Genomic DNA, 17,843 nt, shown 5'->3' with positions numbered 1-17,843 from the left:
CCAATCCCGGCCTTGGAGGCCCCAGCACTGGCCTTGCCTCATGGCAGGCTCCAATCCCGGCCTCGCTGGCGAGTTGGGATTTTTTTTTTAACTAGCCCTTCCCCACCTGGACAAGCATCGTGTCTCACACCCACACATCATAGCGTTAGAAGGGAAGGCCCCTCACCTGAATACAGGCCAAATAGATAGCTCCCTGTCGTGCCTGAAATAAATGTGTAGACACAGTACTCACTTACACATTTTAAGTAAATGCTGCACACACAGTATCGCAGCTAGCAAAGACCTTTGCTTGTGCTCCTAATGCAGTGAGTCGGTGTATGTTTCTCTAATGTGGGCATTACTTTTATTGGCATTCCTATGTTTATAACTGGACCTAATGTGTGTCTCTGTTTTATATATATATACATACGTGTGTGTTTATTACTACTTTTATAATAAGAAGGACTGCAGGCTGCTTAATTATATGGAATTCAGGGATTGTACATACTTCTCTGCTTAATTCTTTTATGCTTTCAGTTTTTGTTTTTTGGGTTTCCCAGCCTGAAGCATGGTAATTAAATCTGTGCCCCATCTCTTTGGACTGTGCCCTAGCTGAGTGTGTGAGAAAACAAAACAAAACAAAACAAAACAAAAAAACCAAAAAACCTTTTGGCCCTGGGGTTTGAACCCAGGAGTATTCTGCCTTTAAGCTACATACACCCTCAGCCATTTTTTTTTGTTTTTTTGGGTTTTTTTTGGTGGTACTGGGGGTAGAACCCAGGAGCTTTCTACCTCTGGGCTATACTCCCAGACCTATCTTATATTTTATTTGGAAACAGGATCTCACTAAGTTGCTGAGAGCCTCACTAAGTAGCTGAGCCTGGCTTCGAACCTGTGTGATCCTCCTGTCTCAGCCTCCCAAGCGTGGGGATTACAAGCGGGCGCCACCACACCCGGCCACCCTCAGCCCTTTAAAAAAAAATTTTTTTTTAAACAGTGTCATACCAAATAGCAAAGGGCAGCCTCACCTACAAACCCTCCTATCTTACCCTCTCAATATTGGGATTATAGGCGTGTGCCACCACATCTGGCCATGAGTAAATATTTTAAAACTGCCTAGGTTTATAACCTACCTTGTGGACATCTTGGTTTCTGCTTAGCTGTAAATATATACCTTTAATATTTTGGGCTGAATTATTTCTATCTCAGATGGTAGTGATATTATGCACCTTCTGAAATGAGTGAAATTCTAGAGAATCCTAGGTAATACTACTATAAAATCAAGGCATGACCTCAAGGATTTTGACGTGTTTTGTGTATCGCATAAATACCTGCTGCTCTTACTGTAAGCGAACGTAGAAAGAACACGAAAATACTCTCACAAGAATTGCCTGACATTTTATTAGAATGAATGCTCAATAGAGAACTGATTCAAAAAGCTGATAGCAGAACTGTAAATGTATTTGTGAAAACAAAGTGGTGAGACCTGGCTGCTTGGAAACAGGGGGCAAAGGTTTCTGTCAAAGGTCATGTTCTTTATTTCCCAGGCCTTTACAAACGTACCGTATTTCCCAGGCCTTTACAAATGTACCGTATTTCCCAGGCCTTTACAAACGTACCGTATTTCCCAGGCCTTTACAAACGTATCGTATTTCCCAGGCCTTTACACAGTATCTGCAAAAGAGCAAGAGCCTTATTGCAAGACTATCCTGTTGGGAGAGTCTACGTGGTTGCCTGCTTTATGACCTGAAATACACTAATGTTGGAAATCACATCGTCTTAACTTTTTTCCTGTTAATGACCACATTTTTTGTACAAGTATACTTGTTAAAAGGTGAAATCCTGAGTCACTTGTGACACAATTTCAGAATCAGTCTATCCTTGAGATACATCACATAAAAATTCACCATCACCGTGGAAATCAGACAGACCTGCGCTCAAAAGTGGTCTTAGAGCTAGCAGGGTGGCTCATGCCTGTAATCCCAGGACTTGGGAGGCTGAGACAGGAGGATCACAGGCTCTAGAATAGCCTCAGCAACATAGCGAGATTCTCAGCAACTTAGCAAGAGCCTGTTTAAAATAAAAATAAAAACGGTCTGGGGATGTAGCTCGGAGGTACCATTAATTACAAACAAACAAAACAAAGCAATAGAAAAACTGGTCTTTGCTGTATTTACTGGCAGTGCTTCCATGCAGATATCTAATGTCTTCAATCCTCATTCAAAAAAATGGAGAGAGGAACCTGTCTTTTTTATAGGGCTGTTGCCATGAGTGTTGATAGTTTGTATAGCTGTACAGGGACCATGTAGGCATTACGGAACACCAGTGTGTGGGAGTGTATGTGTGTTCAGTATACCTGGCCCTTTCCATCCACGCATTCAGCTGCAGATTGAAAATGTTTCGAAAAAATTGCATCTTTTCTGAACACAGACACGTTTTTTTCTTGTCGTCAGTCCCTTTAGGTAAAATTGAACAATTATTTATGTAGCATCTTTTAAAATTTTGTATTCGTGGTTCTGGGGATTGAACCCAGGAGCATCCTACATTTATTTATTTATTTATTTATTTATTTATTTATACTGGGGGGTGGAACCCAGGGGCTTTCTACCTCCGGGCTATACTCCCAGACATATCTTATATTTTATTTGGAAACAGGGTCTCACTAAGTTGCCGAGAGCCTCACTAAGTAGCTGAGGCTGGCTTCGAACCTGTACAATCCTCCTGTCTCAGCCTCCCAAGCGCGGGGATTATAAGGGTACGCCACCACACCTGGCTCAATTTTATTTTTTATTTAGAAACAGGGTCTCGCTAAGTTGCTGAGGCTGGCCACAAACCTGTGATCAGCCTCCCAAGTATTGGGATTACAGGTGTGTATCACCACACCTGGCTGTATTTTTATTGCATTGGCTGTTATAAATAATGTAGAGATTATTTAATGTATACAGAGGGTGTGCATAGGTCCTGTGCAAATATTCTGCCATTTTATCTTTGGTGCCTGTTTTACAAGAGGGGTCCTGGAACCAATCTCCATGGATGCCAGTGATTGTGTATGTGTTAGTGAACTAGTGAACTCTTCTCTTAGAAAAACTTATGATAAACTCATAGAGAAATTTTCAAAAAGCCAGGCATGGGGCCACATACCTGCCGCCCCAACAACTCAGGAGGCTGAGGCAGGAGGACCTCAAGTTTGAGACCATCCCAGGCAACTTAGCAAAACCCTGACTCAAAATAAAAATAAAGAGTGCTGGGGCTGTAGCTCGGTGGCGAAATGCACCTGGACTCAATCTCTAGTATCACCAGTATATAAAAGGACTGGACACAGTGGCGCAGCCTATAATTTCAGTTCTTGGGGAAGCCGAGACAGGAGGATTGCCAGTTCAAGGTCAACCTCGGGAATTTAGTGAGACCCTATTTCTAAATAAAAAAACAAAATAGGGCTGGGGGTGCAGCTCAGAGGTAATATGCCTCTGGGTTTAATAACCAATACCAAAAGAAAAAGAAAAAAAAAATTTAGCCAAGAAAGCCGTGGTTAGGCAGGGCGGTAGATTGCAGAAGACGTCTTGGCTACCAACACCCTCCATGGTCCTCAGCCAGCTTCTGTGGTCCTCGCTGCCTGCCTTCAGAGTCCCATTCTCCTGGCCTCCTCCCTCCCTCCCTCCCTCCCTCCCTCCCTCCCTCCCTCCCTCCCTCCCTCTGTGCCGGGATTGATGGAGCCCAGAGCCTCCTGCACACGAGGCACAGGCTCCACGTGCGCCCCACCCAGCCCTGGACTGGTCCTGAGCATCCTTGTGTGAGGGACTCAGCCTGACTGGTTTGTAACTGATGCAGGACCAGCGTCGCGCGGAGTGGAGGACGGCGGAGCTTGATGGCCGCATCAGCCCCTCTGCTCTGGGGTCCTCTCCCTGCTCCACTAGGTGGACTTACCCCCGGGGGCGGGACTCCAACGCTCTGGCGAGCACGCCCATTTGACGATAACATTACTGTTATTTTCTTTTTCAGATTGCGGTTGGAATTTGCCCTTGAAAAATAAGATGATGAGCGACGCCAGTGACATGCTGGCCGCGGCGCTGGAGCAGATGGACGGCATCATCGCAGGTGACTGCGGGCGGGAGCCGGGCTCTGCGGGAGGAGTCTCATCCCCCCCCCCCCCCAACGCCTGGCTCTATTTTTCTTATTTTTGTTTATGGGCCTTTCCCCCAGTGCCTTTAGGATCCCCATGGTTTTATCTTTCATCTCCAATTTCTACGAGAACTAGTGTCAAATTTTTATTGTTTATTTTTGTGGTACTGGGGATTGAACCCAGAGGCATTCTGACTCTGAGCTACACTTCTAGCCCTTTTCATTTTTTATTTTTGAAATGGGGTCTCACTAAGTTGCCAGGGCTGGCCTTGAACTTGTGGTCCTCCATTCTCAGCTTCCTATGTATTGGGATTACAGTGTGTGTCACCACACCCAGCCCCTCCCTCCCTCCCTCCCTCTCTCTCTCTCTCTCTCTCTCTCTCTCTCTCTCTCTCTCTCTCTCTCTCTCTCCCTCCCTCCCTCCCTCTCCATCTTTCTCTTCTCTTTTTTACAGAACTGGGGATTGAACGTAGAGGCATTCCACCTCTGAGCTACACCCCAGCCCTATTTTTTTTTATTCTATTTTGAAATAGGGTCTCACTAAATTGAATAGGGCCTCACTAAGTAGCTGAGGTTGGCCAAAAACATGCGGTCCTCCTGTTTCAGCCTCCTAAGTACTGGGATTACCAGCACGCACCTGGCTTCACATTTTATTTTATTTTATTTTAATTATTGTTTTGCGTGTTTGGGGATGGAACCAGGAGCATTTGACTTCCAAACTATACTCCCTGTCCTATTTTTTATTCTTTTTATTTTGAAACAGGGTCTCACTGAGTTGCAGAGGGCCTCACTAAGTAGCTGAGGCTATCCGCAAACCGTGATCCTCCGGTCTCAGTCTCCGGAATGCTGGGAATACAAGTGTGCGCCACCACGCTAGGCCACATTTTATTTTTAAATGTGAAAGATTTCCATTCCATTATGGATTTCTGGTCACAGAAGTAGAATCTATGTCTAGGCAGCTCTGCTGTAGATGCTTTGTGCATCATAGGGTATTTTTTTTGTGTGTGTGTGTGGTACTAGGGGGCATTCTGCCTCTGAGCTACACTCCCAGCCTCCCCGCCCCATATTTTATTCTTTATTTTGAAACAAGGTCTCACTGAGTTGCAAAGGGCCTCACTAAGTAGCTGAGGCTCTCCTGAACCATGATCCTCCTGTCTCAGCCTCCCAAGTGCTGGGATTACAAGCGTACACCAACGTATTCGGCCCCAGTCCTATTTTTTATTCTTCATTTTGAAACAGGGTCTCACTAAATTGCAGAAGGTCTCACTAAGTAGCTGAGGCTGACCGGGAACCTGCCATTCCCCTGTCTCAGCCTTCCAGATACTGAGATTACAAGTGTGCGCCATGACACCCGGCTTGTGGGTCGTGCTTTGGGGGACAGCGTTCTACCCCATATCCACGAGTGACCTCATCCCTTGAATTCAGCACCGCTTCAGCAGCTTTCATACCTTTGCCAGTTCTCTTCACTAGACTTAAGGTCCTGATGTCTAACTGCCAACCACGTCTCTCCCCAGAAATGTCCTATAGACACATTGGTGATGTTATTTCAAATAATCAGCCACAACATAATAGCATGCATAAGCCTTGGATTCAATCCCTAGTACCAGTAAACCCCAAAATATCGAGCACACTCTCTGTCCCTGGAAGTTCTTCTAGTGGCCTTTATTTCTGTTTTTTTTTTTTTTTTTTTTGGTGGTACTGGGGTTCCTGGAAACCCTTATACCTCCAGGCTACACTCCCAGACCTATTTTTACACTTTTTTTTATTTGGAAACAGGGTCTCTTAAGCCAGCACGGCTGGCTTTGAACCTGCGCGATCCTCCAGTCTCCGCCTCCCAAGCGCGGGGATTACAAGCGTGCGCCACCACGCCCGGCATCTCCGTTCATTTTATAATGCTTCAACAACAGCTTCCTAAACCAGAAATTTAAGTCATTCTTGACAGAAACAAAAATAAAAGTCAAAGAGATGAAGAGGCCTTTGGTTCAGTTGTATGAATTTGAGTACTAAAATGTTTTCTCTTATAAATAATATCAACAATGGATATACAACTTTATTTTTAAGTGGGGAGGACTAGAGATCAAACCCAGATTTCACATATGCAAGGCAAGTGCTCTACCACTGAGCTATGTCCCCAGCCCTTTTTATTTTATTTTGAGACAGGGTCTTGCTAAGTGGCATGGGTTGGCCTTGAACTTGCGGTCCTCCGGCCTCAGTCTCTTCAGTAGCTGGGCTTAGAGGTGTGATCACCGCTCCTGGTGCCGCCTTCCAGCCATCGTTTCCTGAGGCCAGCATGGCTCACGACAAAGCCCACCAGGCTTCTATCTTTCTCAGACACAATCGCTTTCTTGTTAGGTTTTGGACCATTGATAATTGCCATCCGTTATATGGTTGTATTTTCTACCAAGTAACTATGACATGAAAGGTTTACATCATTGAGTTGTTATTTCTTTTCTGGTTTTGCTTTTTTTGTTGTTGTTGTTTTGGTTTGTTTTTTGGTATTGGAAATTGAACCCAGTGACATCGACCTCTGAGTGACGCCTCTGGCCTTTGTTTATTTTTTTTTACTTTGAAGCAGGGTCTCCTACCGAGGGTCTCACTAGGTTGCCGAGAGTCTTGCTAAGTTCCTGAGGCTGGCCTTGAACCCACAATCTTCTTGTCTGCATGTCCCAAGTACTGGTTTTCCTGGCGTGCGTCATCATACCCAGCCCCTTGTTCCTTGTGGTCGGGTCTAGCAGGTTTTTTTCTAACACAAATCCCCTGCTGTCTCCCTCTGGTTTTTAACCTAGGTTCTAAGGCCCTGGAATATTCCAACGGGATTTTCGATTGTCAGTCCCCCACCTCTCCATTCATGGGGAGTCTGCGAGCTCTCCACCTAGTGGAAGACCTGCGGGGCTTGTTAGAGATGATGGAGACGGACGAGAAGGAAGGCTTGAGGTGCCAGATCCCAGACTCGACCGCAGAAACGCTTATCGAATGGCTTCAGAGTCAGATGGTAGGTGTCTGGATGTTACACAGCTGTGCTGCCGATCTTGTGCTGCTTATTCTGAAATGAATAACAGGGGAGCAGATTGGAATGAGAAAAAAAAACAAAAACATGCACAGGGCAACAGGTTTGTTTCTGTTTTGCCTCTTAAGAGGTCCCAATTCAGCCAAGTGCAATGGCTCATGTCTGTAATCCCAGTACTTGGGAGGCTGAGATAGGAAGATCTCAGGTTTGAGGCCAGCCTCAGCAATTTAGCAAGACCCTGTTTCAAAATAAAAGATAAAAAGAAAGGGCTGCAGGTGTAGCTCAGAGGTAGAATTACCCTAGATTCAATCTCCAGTACTGACGAGAGCAGGAGATGAAGTCCTAATTCCTTTTGGTAACATTTTATTTTATTTATTTATTTATTTTTTTGGTGGTACTGGGGTTCCTGGAAGCCCTTCTACCTCCGGGCTACACTCCCAAACCTATTTTTACATTTTTATTTGGAAACAGGGTCTCCTAAGCCAGTGCGTGGCTGGCTTTGAACCTGCGCGATCCTCCTGTCTCTGCCTCCCAAGTGCGGGGATTACAAGCGTGCGCCACTACGCCTGGCTCCTTTTGATAACATTTTAAAAAGTGCTGTGTGTGTGTGTTTTCTGAGCACCAGCAGGTCACCAGATCTGCTTATTAAAATGTACTAGATTTTAGATTGTGTCCGAGTGACCTTCTGTGGCCTCAAACATATAGTCCTGTAAAGGAAAGAACCTGGCATATAACAGATGCTCCCTCGGTAGTGATGGAGGTTCACTCCGAGGATTCGGAGTGGGAATTCTAAATGGAAAGTCATGAACGGACACTTGTAACCCAATACAGCCAGCTATTAGGTAGGGTTTGGTAGGAAGCGCCACCTAGTGGTTCATGCCAGTCATTTCCATTCCAATTCTGGACTTTGGGCCTTGAAATGGTGTTAGTCACTGAACAGGGAGGCCTCTCTCTAGACCTTCTTCCTAAAAATCAATAATGTAGAAGAGCTGCCCTTTCCCTAGATATCACAGTAAAACCATGTTTTAAAATATGGGATGTGTTTTAGCTGGACGTGGTGGTTCACACTTGTAATCCCAGTATTTAGAAGGCTGAGACAGGAGTTTTCGGGTTCATAGACAGCCTCAGCTACCACTTAGTGAGGCCCTTTGCAACTCAATCAGACTCTGTTTGAAAATAAAGACTAAAAATTAGGGCTGGGGTATATACCTCGGAGGTAGAATGCTTCTGGGTTCCATTCCCAGTGCTGCAAAAATAAATAAATAAATAAATAAATAAATAAATAAATATGTATGTTATGTTTTATAATCTTTTTTTTTTTTTTTTTTTTTTTTTGCGGGTCTGGGGATGGAACCCAGGGGCATTTGGCCTCCGAGCTACACCCCCTGCCCTATTTTTTATCCTTTATTTTGAAACCGGGTCTCACTGTGTTGCAGAGGACCTCACTAAGTAGCTGAGGCTGTCTGTGAACTGCGATCCTCCGGTCTCATCCTCCCAAATGCTGGGATTACAAGCATGCGCCACCATGCCCGGCTTTATAATCTTAAAGTAAGGATATGAATTCCTTTTAGTTGGGATCTATTCTTTTTCATTAATAGCATACCAAGAATAGTTACATTTTTTTGTGGTATTAGAGATTGAATCCAGGGGCATTCTACCTCTGAGCTACACCCCCAGCCCTACTTTTTATTTTCTTATTTTGAGACAGGTTTTCACTAAATTGCAGAGGGCCTCACTAAGTATCTGAGGCTGGCCGCAAACCTGCGATTTTCCTCTCTCAGCCTCCCAAGTACTGGGATTACAAGCGTGAGCCACCACACCCAGCTCTAGGATGGTTAAATTAATAAAAACAGAAAGAATACTTGATTGTCAGGGCTGAGGGAAGGATGGAGAGATAAAATTTAATGGGTACAGCTGAGACAGGAAGATTGTAAGTTTGAAGCCAGCCTCAGTAACTTAGGAGACCCTCATCAATTGAGCGGGGCCCTATTTCAGAAAAATTTTAAAAACTACTTTCATTTTGGTACTGGGGATTAAACCCAGAGCTATTCTACCTCTGAGCTGTACCTCCAGCTCTAGTTTTTAAACCTTTATTTTGAAACAGGGTCTCACTAGGTTGATAAGAGTCTCACCACTTGCTGAGGCTGTCCTTGACCAGCGATCTTCCTGTCTCAGCCTCCTAAGTACCCCATGGGATTACAGGCATGTGCCACCACGCTTGGCTAAAATAAAAACTTTTTTTTAAAAAAAGAATTAGGAGCTGGACATGGTGGTGCACGCTTGTAATCCCAGTACTTGGGAGGCTGAGATAGGAGGGTCGCAGGTTCGCAGCAAGCTTCGGCTACTTAGTGAGGCCCTCTGCAACTTAGTGAGACCCTATTTCAAAATAAAGAATAAAAAATAGGTCTGGGGGTGTAGGGCTGGGGGTGTAGCTCGAGGTAGAATGCCCCTGGGTTCAATAATAATAATAATAATAATAATAATAATAATAATAATAATAATGTGTGTCTTGGAGGTAGAATGCCCCTGGGTTCAAAATAATAATAATAATAATAATAATAATAATAATAATAATAATAATGTGTGTCTTGGAGGTAGAATGCCCCTGGGTTCAATAATAATAATAATAATAATAATAATAATAATAATAATAATAATGTGTGTCTTGGAGGTAGAATGCCCCTGGGTTCAATCTGCAACCCTCTTTCCCCAGATGTAATATGCTCAGAATCTCAGTTTTGTGACATGGAAAGAGTCTATCCAGATGGATGATAGTATTGCGAAACAGTGTGAATGTCATAGTACCACTTAAAAGTGGTTAAGATGGTGAGTTTTACTTTGAAAGTTAAACTGAGTGCCATTGCATATTGCCACAATTAAAACTGACTCACCCGGGAGATAAACATCGACGGCATCTTAGAACAAAGGAAACACGAGCGCTGGCAGTTTCCTTCTACGCAGCGCATTGGGTCAGGAGACTTCTCTACCTGGACCTGGGCAGGCTCCCCACGTACACTGTGTGAAGCAGCAGCGGGCGGTGAGGAGGACTGTCGGCCACTACAGAGGCCGGCTCTGGAGAGAGCAGGCTGGATTTTAATATTGTTTCTAAGTCTTAGAAGCCTGAATGGCCATAGAAGAAGCTCTTAAGTTCTGTGTGCTAGTTTCTTCTTCTAGAAAGTGAGGATGCTGGCTTCTGCCACACAGCACCGTGAGGAGTCCTATGTACAGAGTGTTTGTCTGACAGGTGGTCAGTCAAAAGAGAGTCCAGGTGCCAGGCATGGCAGCGTACGCTTGTAATTCCAGCATTTGGGAGGACGAGACAGGAGGATTGCGGTTCGTGGACGGCCTCAGCTACTTAGTGAGGCTCTCCGCAACTCAGTGAGACCCTGTTTCAAAAAAAGAATAAAAAATAGAGCTGAGAGTGTAGTTTGGAAGTAGAATGCCTCTGGATTCCATTCTTAATACCAAAAAAAAAAAGGGACTTCCAGGAAGATGGCGACCAAGAAAAGCAGCGTTTATGAGTCCTGCTAAAACTCGATCTCTCTTGCCACAAAATCAGAGCTTTTCATAGCCAGAAAACACCATCAGCAGATAAATAAAAAATGTAAACACAAGGGACAGAGAAAAAAAAAGACTAGAAAAACAACCAGAGACCAGAAATCAAGCCTGCAATGCGGCAGCGGAGCTGCATTGGCACCATCTTTCCTCACAGCACCAGGCTCCAGAGAGGAAAGGTAAACATGGAGCTGAAGTGAGCAGCTGCGGGTCATTCGGGTATAATTCAGCAGTTCTTTCAGCACAATGAACGTCTAAAACTCCCAGTGGCCAAGCTCATCATGCCTTCCAGGGACTCAGAATGGAGCTCAAAACCAGAAAAGAAATATGCCAGCCTCACGGCAGAGGGCGTAACAGTGGTGCCATATTGCCAGCAGCGGTAGTGAGTTCACAATGCCCGCGAGGTCTCCAGATCAGCGCGCACAATAACCGTGAGCAAAATTGCGGCCCTTAAAGGAGAAATCTCTGTACTGCACTCCCAGGGACTTGCGCAGCTTTGATAATCTCCCTGGGTCTGAGATTTTGCAGTCCAACCCAGTGAAGGAGTAGCTGTGGCAGAGATACCACACCCTAGTCGCAGCTCCCCGTGGGAAAACGCCCAGCCTAGCACCCCCACGGTCTCGCGCAGCCTCGATTAACTTCCTGGGTATGAGACTTTGCGATACAACCCAGTAAAGGAGTAGTGGCAGCTGAGATTACCACAGACTCGAGATACAGAGCACCCTAAGTGAAGTCGTAGTGACCCAGGGAAGGCACAAAATTCTGAAATCATGGAAAAGAGGAACAACAATAGAGCAATGAATGCCCACAACCCCATATTATTAGAACCTGATAACACAGAAATTCAGAGATCTCCAGAAGATCAAATCAGGAATATAACTGTCGAAATAATACAGGACTTTCGAAAAGAATTTAGAGAGAGTCTAAAAGAAATAAGGGAAGCAATCATTGAAGTAAAGGTCTCAATTCAAAGTATAAACAATTGGCCGGGCGTGGTGGCGCACGCTTGTAATCCCCGCACTTGGGAGGCAGAGACAGGAGGATCACGCAGGTTCGAAGCCAGCCGCGCGCGCTGGCTTAGGAGACCCTGTTTCCAAATATAAAATGTAAAAATAGGTCTGGGAGTGTAGCCCGGAGGTAGAAGGGTTTCCAGGAACCCCAGTACCACCAAAAAAAAAAAAAAAAAGTATAAACAATTGATTAGACCACATGGAGAATAGAATCTCACTCCTAGAAGATGATCACTCCAAAAACGAATGCATTATTTCTAACTTAGAAAAGAAATCAGACAGCAGGAATCTGACATTGAAGAAATATGGGCCCATTTTAAGAGAGCTAACCTAAGAATAATTGGAATAGAGGAGGGAAAAGAAGGTGAAAACAAAGGGATCAATAATCTCTTCAAAGAAATAATAGCAGAAAATTTTCCAAACATAGAGCAAGAGGTTGATACACAGGTCAAGGAAACTTATAGAACTCCCTTTAGACAGGTTTCCCGTAGGATGCAGTTATTTCTTCACTACTAATTTCTTCATTACTAATTGATTATCGCTGTTTCATATGATCAGAAGCTGAATAAAAGAAAACAGAAACATGAGTAGCCTGTTACAGTAAATCTCTAAGTGAACTTTTTATTTTTTGTAGCACTGGGGATTGAACCCAGAGTCACTCTACCTCTGAGCTAAACCCTCAGCCTGATTTTATTTCTTCTTTAGGAACAGGGACTTAAGCTGGGCGTGGTGGCGCACGCTTGTAATCTCAGCATTCTGGAGGCTGAGACCTGAGGATCGCGGTTCACAGACAGCCTCAGCAGCTTAGTGAGGCTCTCTGCAACTTAGTGAGACCCTGTTTCAAAATAAAGAATAAAAAATAGGACAGGGGGTGTAGCTCAGAGGTCAAATGCCTCTGGGTCTCATTACCAGACCCGCAAACAAACAAAAACAAAACAAAACAAAAAAGAAACTGGGTCTCACTAAGTTGCTGAGAGCCTTGCTAAATTGTGAGGCTGTCTCAAACCTGCAATCTTCTTGTCTTAGCTCCCAAGTATTGTGATTACAAGTGTGCACCGGGACACCTGGCTTTTTTTTTTTTTTTAATGTGTGTGTGGGACTGGGGATTAAACCGAAGGGCACTTTACCTCTGAGGAATACCCTACCCCAGCTCTATTTTATTTATTTTTGAAATACAGTCTTGCTAAGCTTCTGAGGCTGGTCTTGAACCTGTGATCCTCCTGGCTCCGCCTACCAGGTGCTGGGATTACAAGCGTGTGCCACCATGCCCAGTTATGAACTTGTTCTAGTAGTATATCTTTAGCTGTAGGCTTCTAGAAATGGAAAAAAAAATGTCTCTAAAGACCTGGGAATTTGTCTCTTATAATTAAAAAAAAAATACTGACTATGATGTATTTGTTTAGTACTAAAGGTGAGTTCTCTCTTTTGCTTGTGAAGTGTTACTTTTGTTTTTACAGATTTGTGTATTTGTCGTGCAAGAGCTTGAACCCAGAGTCCTGTGTTAGGCAAGTGCTGTCTGACCAAGCTGCACCCCCAGCCTCTGCTAATCCAAATATTAATAATGAAGAATAACATTCTTTCCCAAGCTCCAGATTTAAGAGGGCAGATAGAAAAATGTCTGCTTGTTGAGGCCAAGCACATAGTTTTTGTTTATTCTAACTAGAATTGTCCTGAAACGGTCATATGGTACTTTTTCCCCCAATGGATGAAACTGAGGACCGTGACCTTGACCCATATCAGCAGGGGGATGAGGTAACGAAGTCCCAGATATTTGACAGTTTTCACTGTGAAGCAATCTCAAGGTCAGTAGAGGCTATAAAAATAATTTTCAACAACAGCAATGGAAACACTCATGGTAATGATTCCAAACCAGCAATCCCCACTTTTTTTTTTCTTTCTTTTTGGTGGTACTGGGGTTCCTGGAAGCCCTTCTACCTCCGGGCTACACTCCCGACCTATTTTATATATTTTTATTTGGAAACAGGGTCTCTTAAGCCAGCGAGGCTGGCTCCGAACCAGTGTGATCTGTCTCCGCCTCCCAAGCACAGGGATTACAAGCATGCGCCACCACGCCTGGCAGGAATCCCCACTTTTATGTAGGGTAGAAGTGGAAGAAACGGGGCATTCTTGACCGTCTTCCGACTTGTTAAACCACCACCACACATTTCTATTTTATTTTTATACTTTGAAAGCTGGATGACATTAGCCGGATGTGGTGATGCAGGCCTGTAACCCCAGTTCTTGGGAGGTGGAAACAGGAGGATCACAGGTTTGAGGCCAGCCTCAGCAACTTACCAAGCCTCTGTTTCCAGATTTAAAAAAAAAAAAAAAAAAGGGCGGAGGTGTAGCTCATGGGTAGGATGCCTTGGGTTCAATTCCCAAAACTTCATCTCCTCCCAAAAAAACCCCAGTTTCTGTAAAAATACGAATGCTCGTAATTTGAAGAGCTCATCTGTGGACGGGTTCTCTCTGGGCTGCTGGCGACTCTCCCTGGGCTCTGACGCCCCCTTTGTGGTCCATCCCGTCCTGCCCTCCTCCTGCCCTGCTCCTCCCTGACCCAACTCTTCTCATGTGCGCCTCCAGGGAGTGTTTCTCAGGCCTTGGCAAGCAAGGTGCAGCTCAAGATGACACTTAAGTGCTCATGACCATCTGACTCACGCAGCGCCTCAGGCAGGCATCCTTGCTAAAATTCCAGCAGAAGCTTCCATTGGTGGTGCACGCCTGTAAGATCCCAGGGCTTGGGAGGCTGAGACGGGAGGACTGTAGGTTTGAGGCCAGCCTCAGCAACCTAGTAAGACCCTGTTTCAAAAATAAAAAGTAAAAAGACTGAGGCTATTGCTCAGAGGTAGAGTTCGCTAGAGTTCCATCCACGGTACCAAAACAAATGAATAAGGTAAAATCCCAGCAGTTTGTCCCTGAGGTTTGAATAGTGTCCACAGTCACAGGAGCGCAAACTGACCAAGTAGGCAGAATCATCCATGGAGAGGCCAGTGCCGAGCGGTAGACGTGAGCGATGGACTCACACACTTTTATTGGAATCCCAGACTGCTGGGATGTGTGGGGACTGAATGGAAAGAGCTTTCTCTGTTGTTTTATGGAAGTGAATTAATCAGTAAGTGAGCCAGGTTTGGTGGCGCACACCTGTAATTCCAGTACTTGGGGGGCTGAGATAGGAGGATCACAGGTTGGAGGGTAGCCTCAGCTACTTAACAAGACCCTGTTTCAAAAATAAAAAAGTAGCCGGGTGTGGTGGCGCACGCTTGTAATCCCCGCGCTTGGGAGGCTGAGACAGGAGGATCGCGGAGGTTCAAAGCCAGCCTCAGCTACTTAGTGAGGCCCTCAGCAACTTAGTGAGACCCTGTTTCCAAATAAAATATAAAACAGGTCTGGGAGTATAGCCCGGGGGTAGAAAGCCTCTGAGTTCCACCCTCAGTACCACCAAAAAAAAAAAAAAAAAAAAAGTAAAAAGGGTTAGGAGTGTAGCTCGGAGGTAGAATATCCCTGGGTTCAATCCCCAGTAACAACAACAGCAACAACAAAGCTATGTCTTGAAAGTAAACACTGAGAAAAGAAAACCCAGAAAAAGAAAACCCAAAGGAAAAGCCCCGGCCTGCTTTGGGTCACACTTGCAGCTTTGACTTGGCCAGCTCTGAAGCATGCCCTGATGACATTAACACATTGATGTCTTTTTTAGTCAAGGGCCTCAGTTGGGCTTTTTTGGTCGTGATGAAGTGCATGTGAGGGGGTCCCCCCTTCTATTCTCTTTGAGCCGAGAAAATGGTGATTTTGGGGATGGATAAATAAAGGGCTTCAAAAGAGGTTATTCATGTCGCCTGGGGAATCTTATTTCCTCTTTTGAGCTGCAATAGAAATTTAGGGGCTGGGCATGGTAGCATACTCCTAGAATCCCAGTAGAGGCTGAGAAAGGAGGACTGTAGGTTGACAGCTTCAGCAACCCCTGGGTTGTTCAGTCCCACCAACACACACACACACACACACACACACACACACACACACACACACTGATTGGATGAAAAATGTGTATTTGTGTCTATGTAATAATACTAGTCCAACTATTTCTTAACATTTCTTGTTCTTATAAAAAACAAAAATTAAAAAGGACTTGGGGGTCTAGCTCAGAGGTAGAGCCCCCTGGTTCGATCCTTAGGATAAGAGAGGGGGGAGGGGGAGGGGGAAGGGGAGAGAGAGAGACAGAGAGAGGAAAAATGTCCAGCCACTTGCAAAGCCGACCTAGAGCGCGCTCTAGTGCACTGGGGATGCAGGCCAGGCATTAGGTATCCTTGCGTGGCAGCCAGGTCCCCCGCGGCCATCATTAGCCCTGGGCTTCCCGCACTGTGCCTGGTGAGGAGCCTGGGGGTCAAGCCAGTGCCGTTGGAATTGTGTTCTTTTCACTCTTTGGATAATAGCACTTTGAGATGCCTTATTGTGTGGGTTTCAAATGAAATACGATGGCAGTATTGGTGGCTGAAGGATCCAGGTCTTACCTCACGCTCCTCCTCAGACACTGTCCAGTGGACACCAGGCCCGCAATAAATATCTACGCGCAGCTGTCGCGCTACAGTACCCGCGAGGACGTGGAACATCCCTGTGGCAAATACTTCCTTTGGTGACTAGAGATAGCATTTAGTTAAAGGAGATTTAGTAGACTAGTGCTTACTATTTTTTTATATTTTTTTCACTTGATACTGGATTTTTAAAATTTTTATGTGAATCATGTTGAAAATGTCATCCGTTCAGACTGTGCTTGGTGCCCCCACTTCCCCTTCCCCCCTCCCAACAACGAGTGTCCAGGCTGACCACGCTGCAGTCACACTTTCACATATTCGGATGTAGCTCCCCCATGAACCAACCTCAGCCTTCTTCCTCTCCTCTCCTCCCGTTCTAGCTTTGCTGAGGTTTCCATTATCCGGAGTCCCGCTGGTATCCCCAGTACTCCCTAGTTTGGCATATTAGAGAAAACATACATCCCTTCTCTTTCTGTGCTTGGCTGATCTCACTTAACATAATGGATTTTTTAAAATAAAATTTAATGACTTGGGAACATTCCTGTAATCCTAGTATTGAGGAGGATGAGACAGGAAGGAGGACCACAGGTTTGGAGTCAGCCTCAGCATCTTAGCCAGACTCAGCAACTTAGTGAGCCCTATTTCAGAATAAAAATCAAAAGGGCCGGGGAAGGGTGTAGATGTAGGCTGGAGCTATAATACCCCTGGGTTGTTCCATCCCCAGCAACACACACACACACACACACACACACACACACACACACACACACACTGATTGGATGAAAAATGTGTATTTGTGTCTATGTAATAATACTAGTCCAACTATTTCTTAGCATTTATTGTTCTTATTTAAAAAAAAAAACAGGTTTTTTCTCCCTTTATTTTAATTTGGCAACCAAGTGGGGTGTGGTCGTGCATACCTGTAATCTCAGTATTTGGGAGGCTGAGACAGGAGTATTGCCGAAAACCAGCTCTGGCCAGTTCAGTGGTTCTCGAAGGTAGGCGAGGAGTCGGTGACTTGAGGGAATGAGAGGCAGCCGTGTTCGAGGCGTGTGCTGTTCAGAGTCAATGCTTTATTTTTATATGCTTTTACACAAAAGTATTTGGTATTAACAACTTTTGGCAAAACATATTTTCCAGCACACACCTGCCCTGATGGGCTCATCTCCCAATACCATGGTTGGAAATACAGCCGAAATTATCCGTACCAGCATCATATACTTAATTCTAGTTGCCTAGCCACAAAAATCAATTCTATTTGATATTAACCTACATAACAATGTAATTCCGCATGGCTTCAGAGCATGTTCACACCCAAAGCTAAAAGGAAAGTACAGAAACAAGGGCTTTTCCATTAGAAAGGACATGGAGATTATAAAAGATCTTTAAAGGGCACAGGCATTTGTTTTTACATTTTATATTTTAAAATACAAAGCGTAAGCCGGGCGTGGTGACCCACGCTTGTAATCCCCGCACTTGGGAGGCGGAGACAGGAGGATCCCACAGGTTCAAAGCCAGCCTCAGCTGGCATAAGAGACCCTGTTTCCAAATAAAATATAAAATAGGTCTGGGAGTGTAGCCTGAGGGTAGAAAGCCCCTGGGTTCCATACCCAGTACCACCAAAAAGAAAAAAATATAATAATAATA

General features: G+C 44.8%; 1 protein-coding gene across 1 annotated transcript in view; it reads left to right on the top strand.

Annotated features, from left to right (window-relative positions):
- Nucleotides 1-4,010: 4,010 nt before the first annotated feature.
- Nucleotides 4,011-17,843, top strand: part of PPFIBP1 (PPFIA binding protein 1) — a gene marked incomplete at both ends in the record, with an annotated part of 76,877 nt that continues 63,044 nt past the window's right edge. The window contains 2 exons of the mRNA XM_080706442.1: nucleotides 4,011-4,074; nucleotides 6,885-7,090. Coding sequence (XP_080562568.1) covers nucleotides 4,011-4,074; nucleotides 6,885-7,090 — 270 coding nt within the window. The remainder of the gene's footprint in view (nucleotides 4,075-6,884; nucleotides 7,091-17,843) is intronic.

This window comes from Muscardinus avellanarius (assembly GCF_963383645.1).
Source record: "Muscardinus avellanarius genome assembly, chromosome: 11".
In the NCBI taxonomy this organism is placed as follows: domain Eukaryota; kingdom Metazoa; phylum Chordata; class Mammalia; order Rodentia; family Gliridae; genus Muscardinus; species Muscardinus avellanarius.
This window is presented reverse-complemented; position numbering and strand designations above follow the sequence as displayed.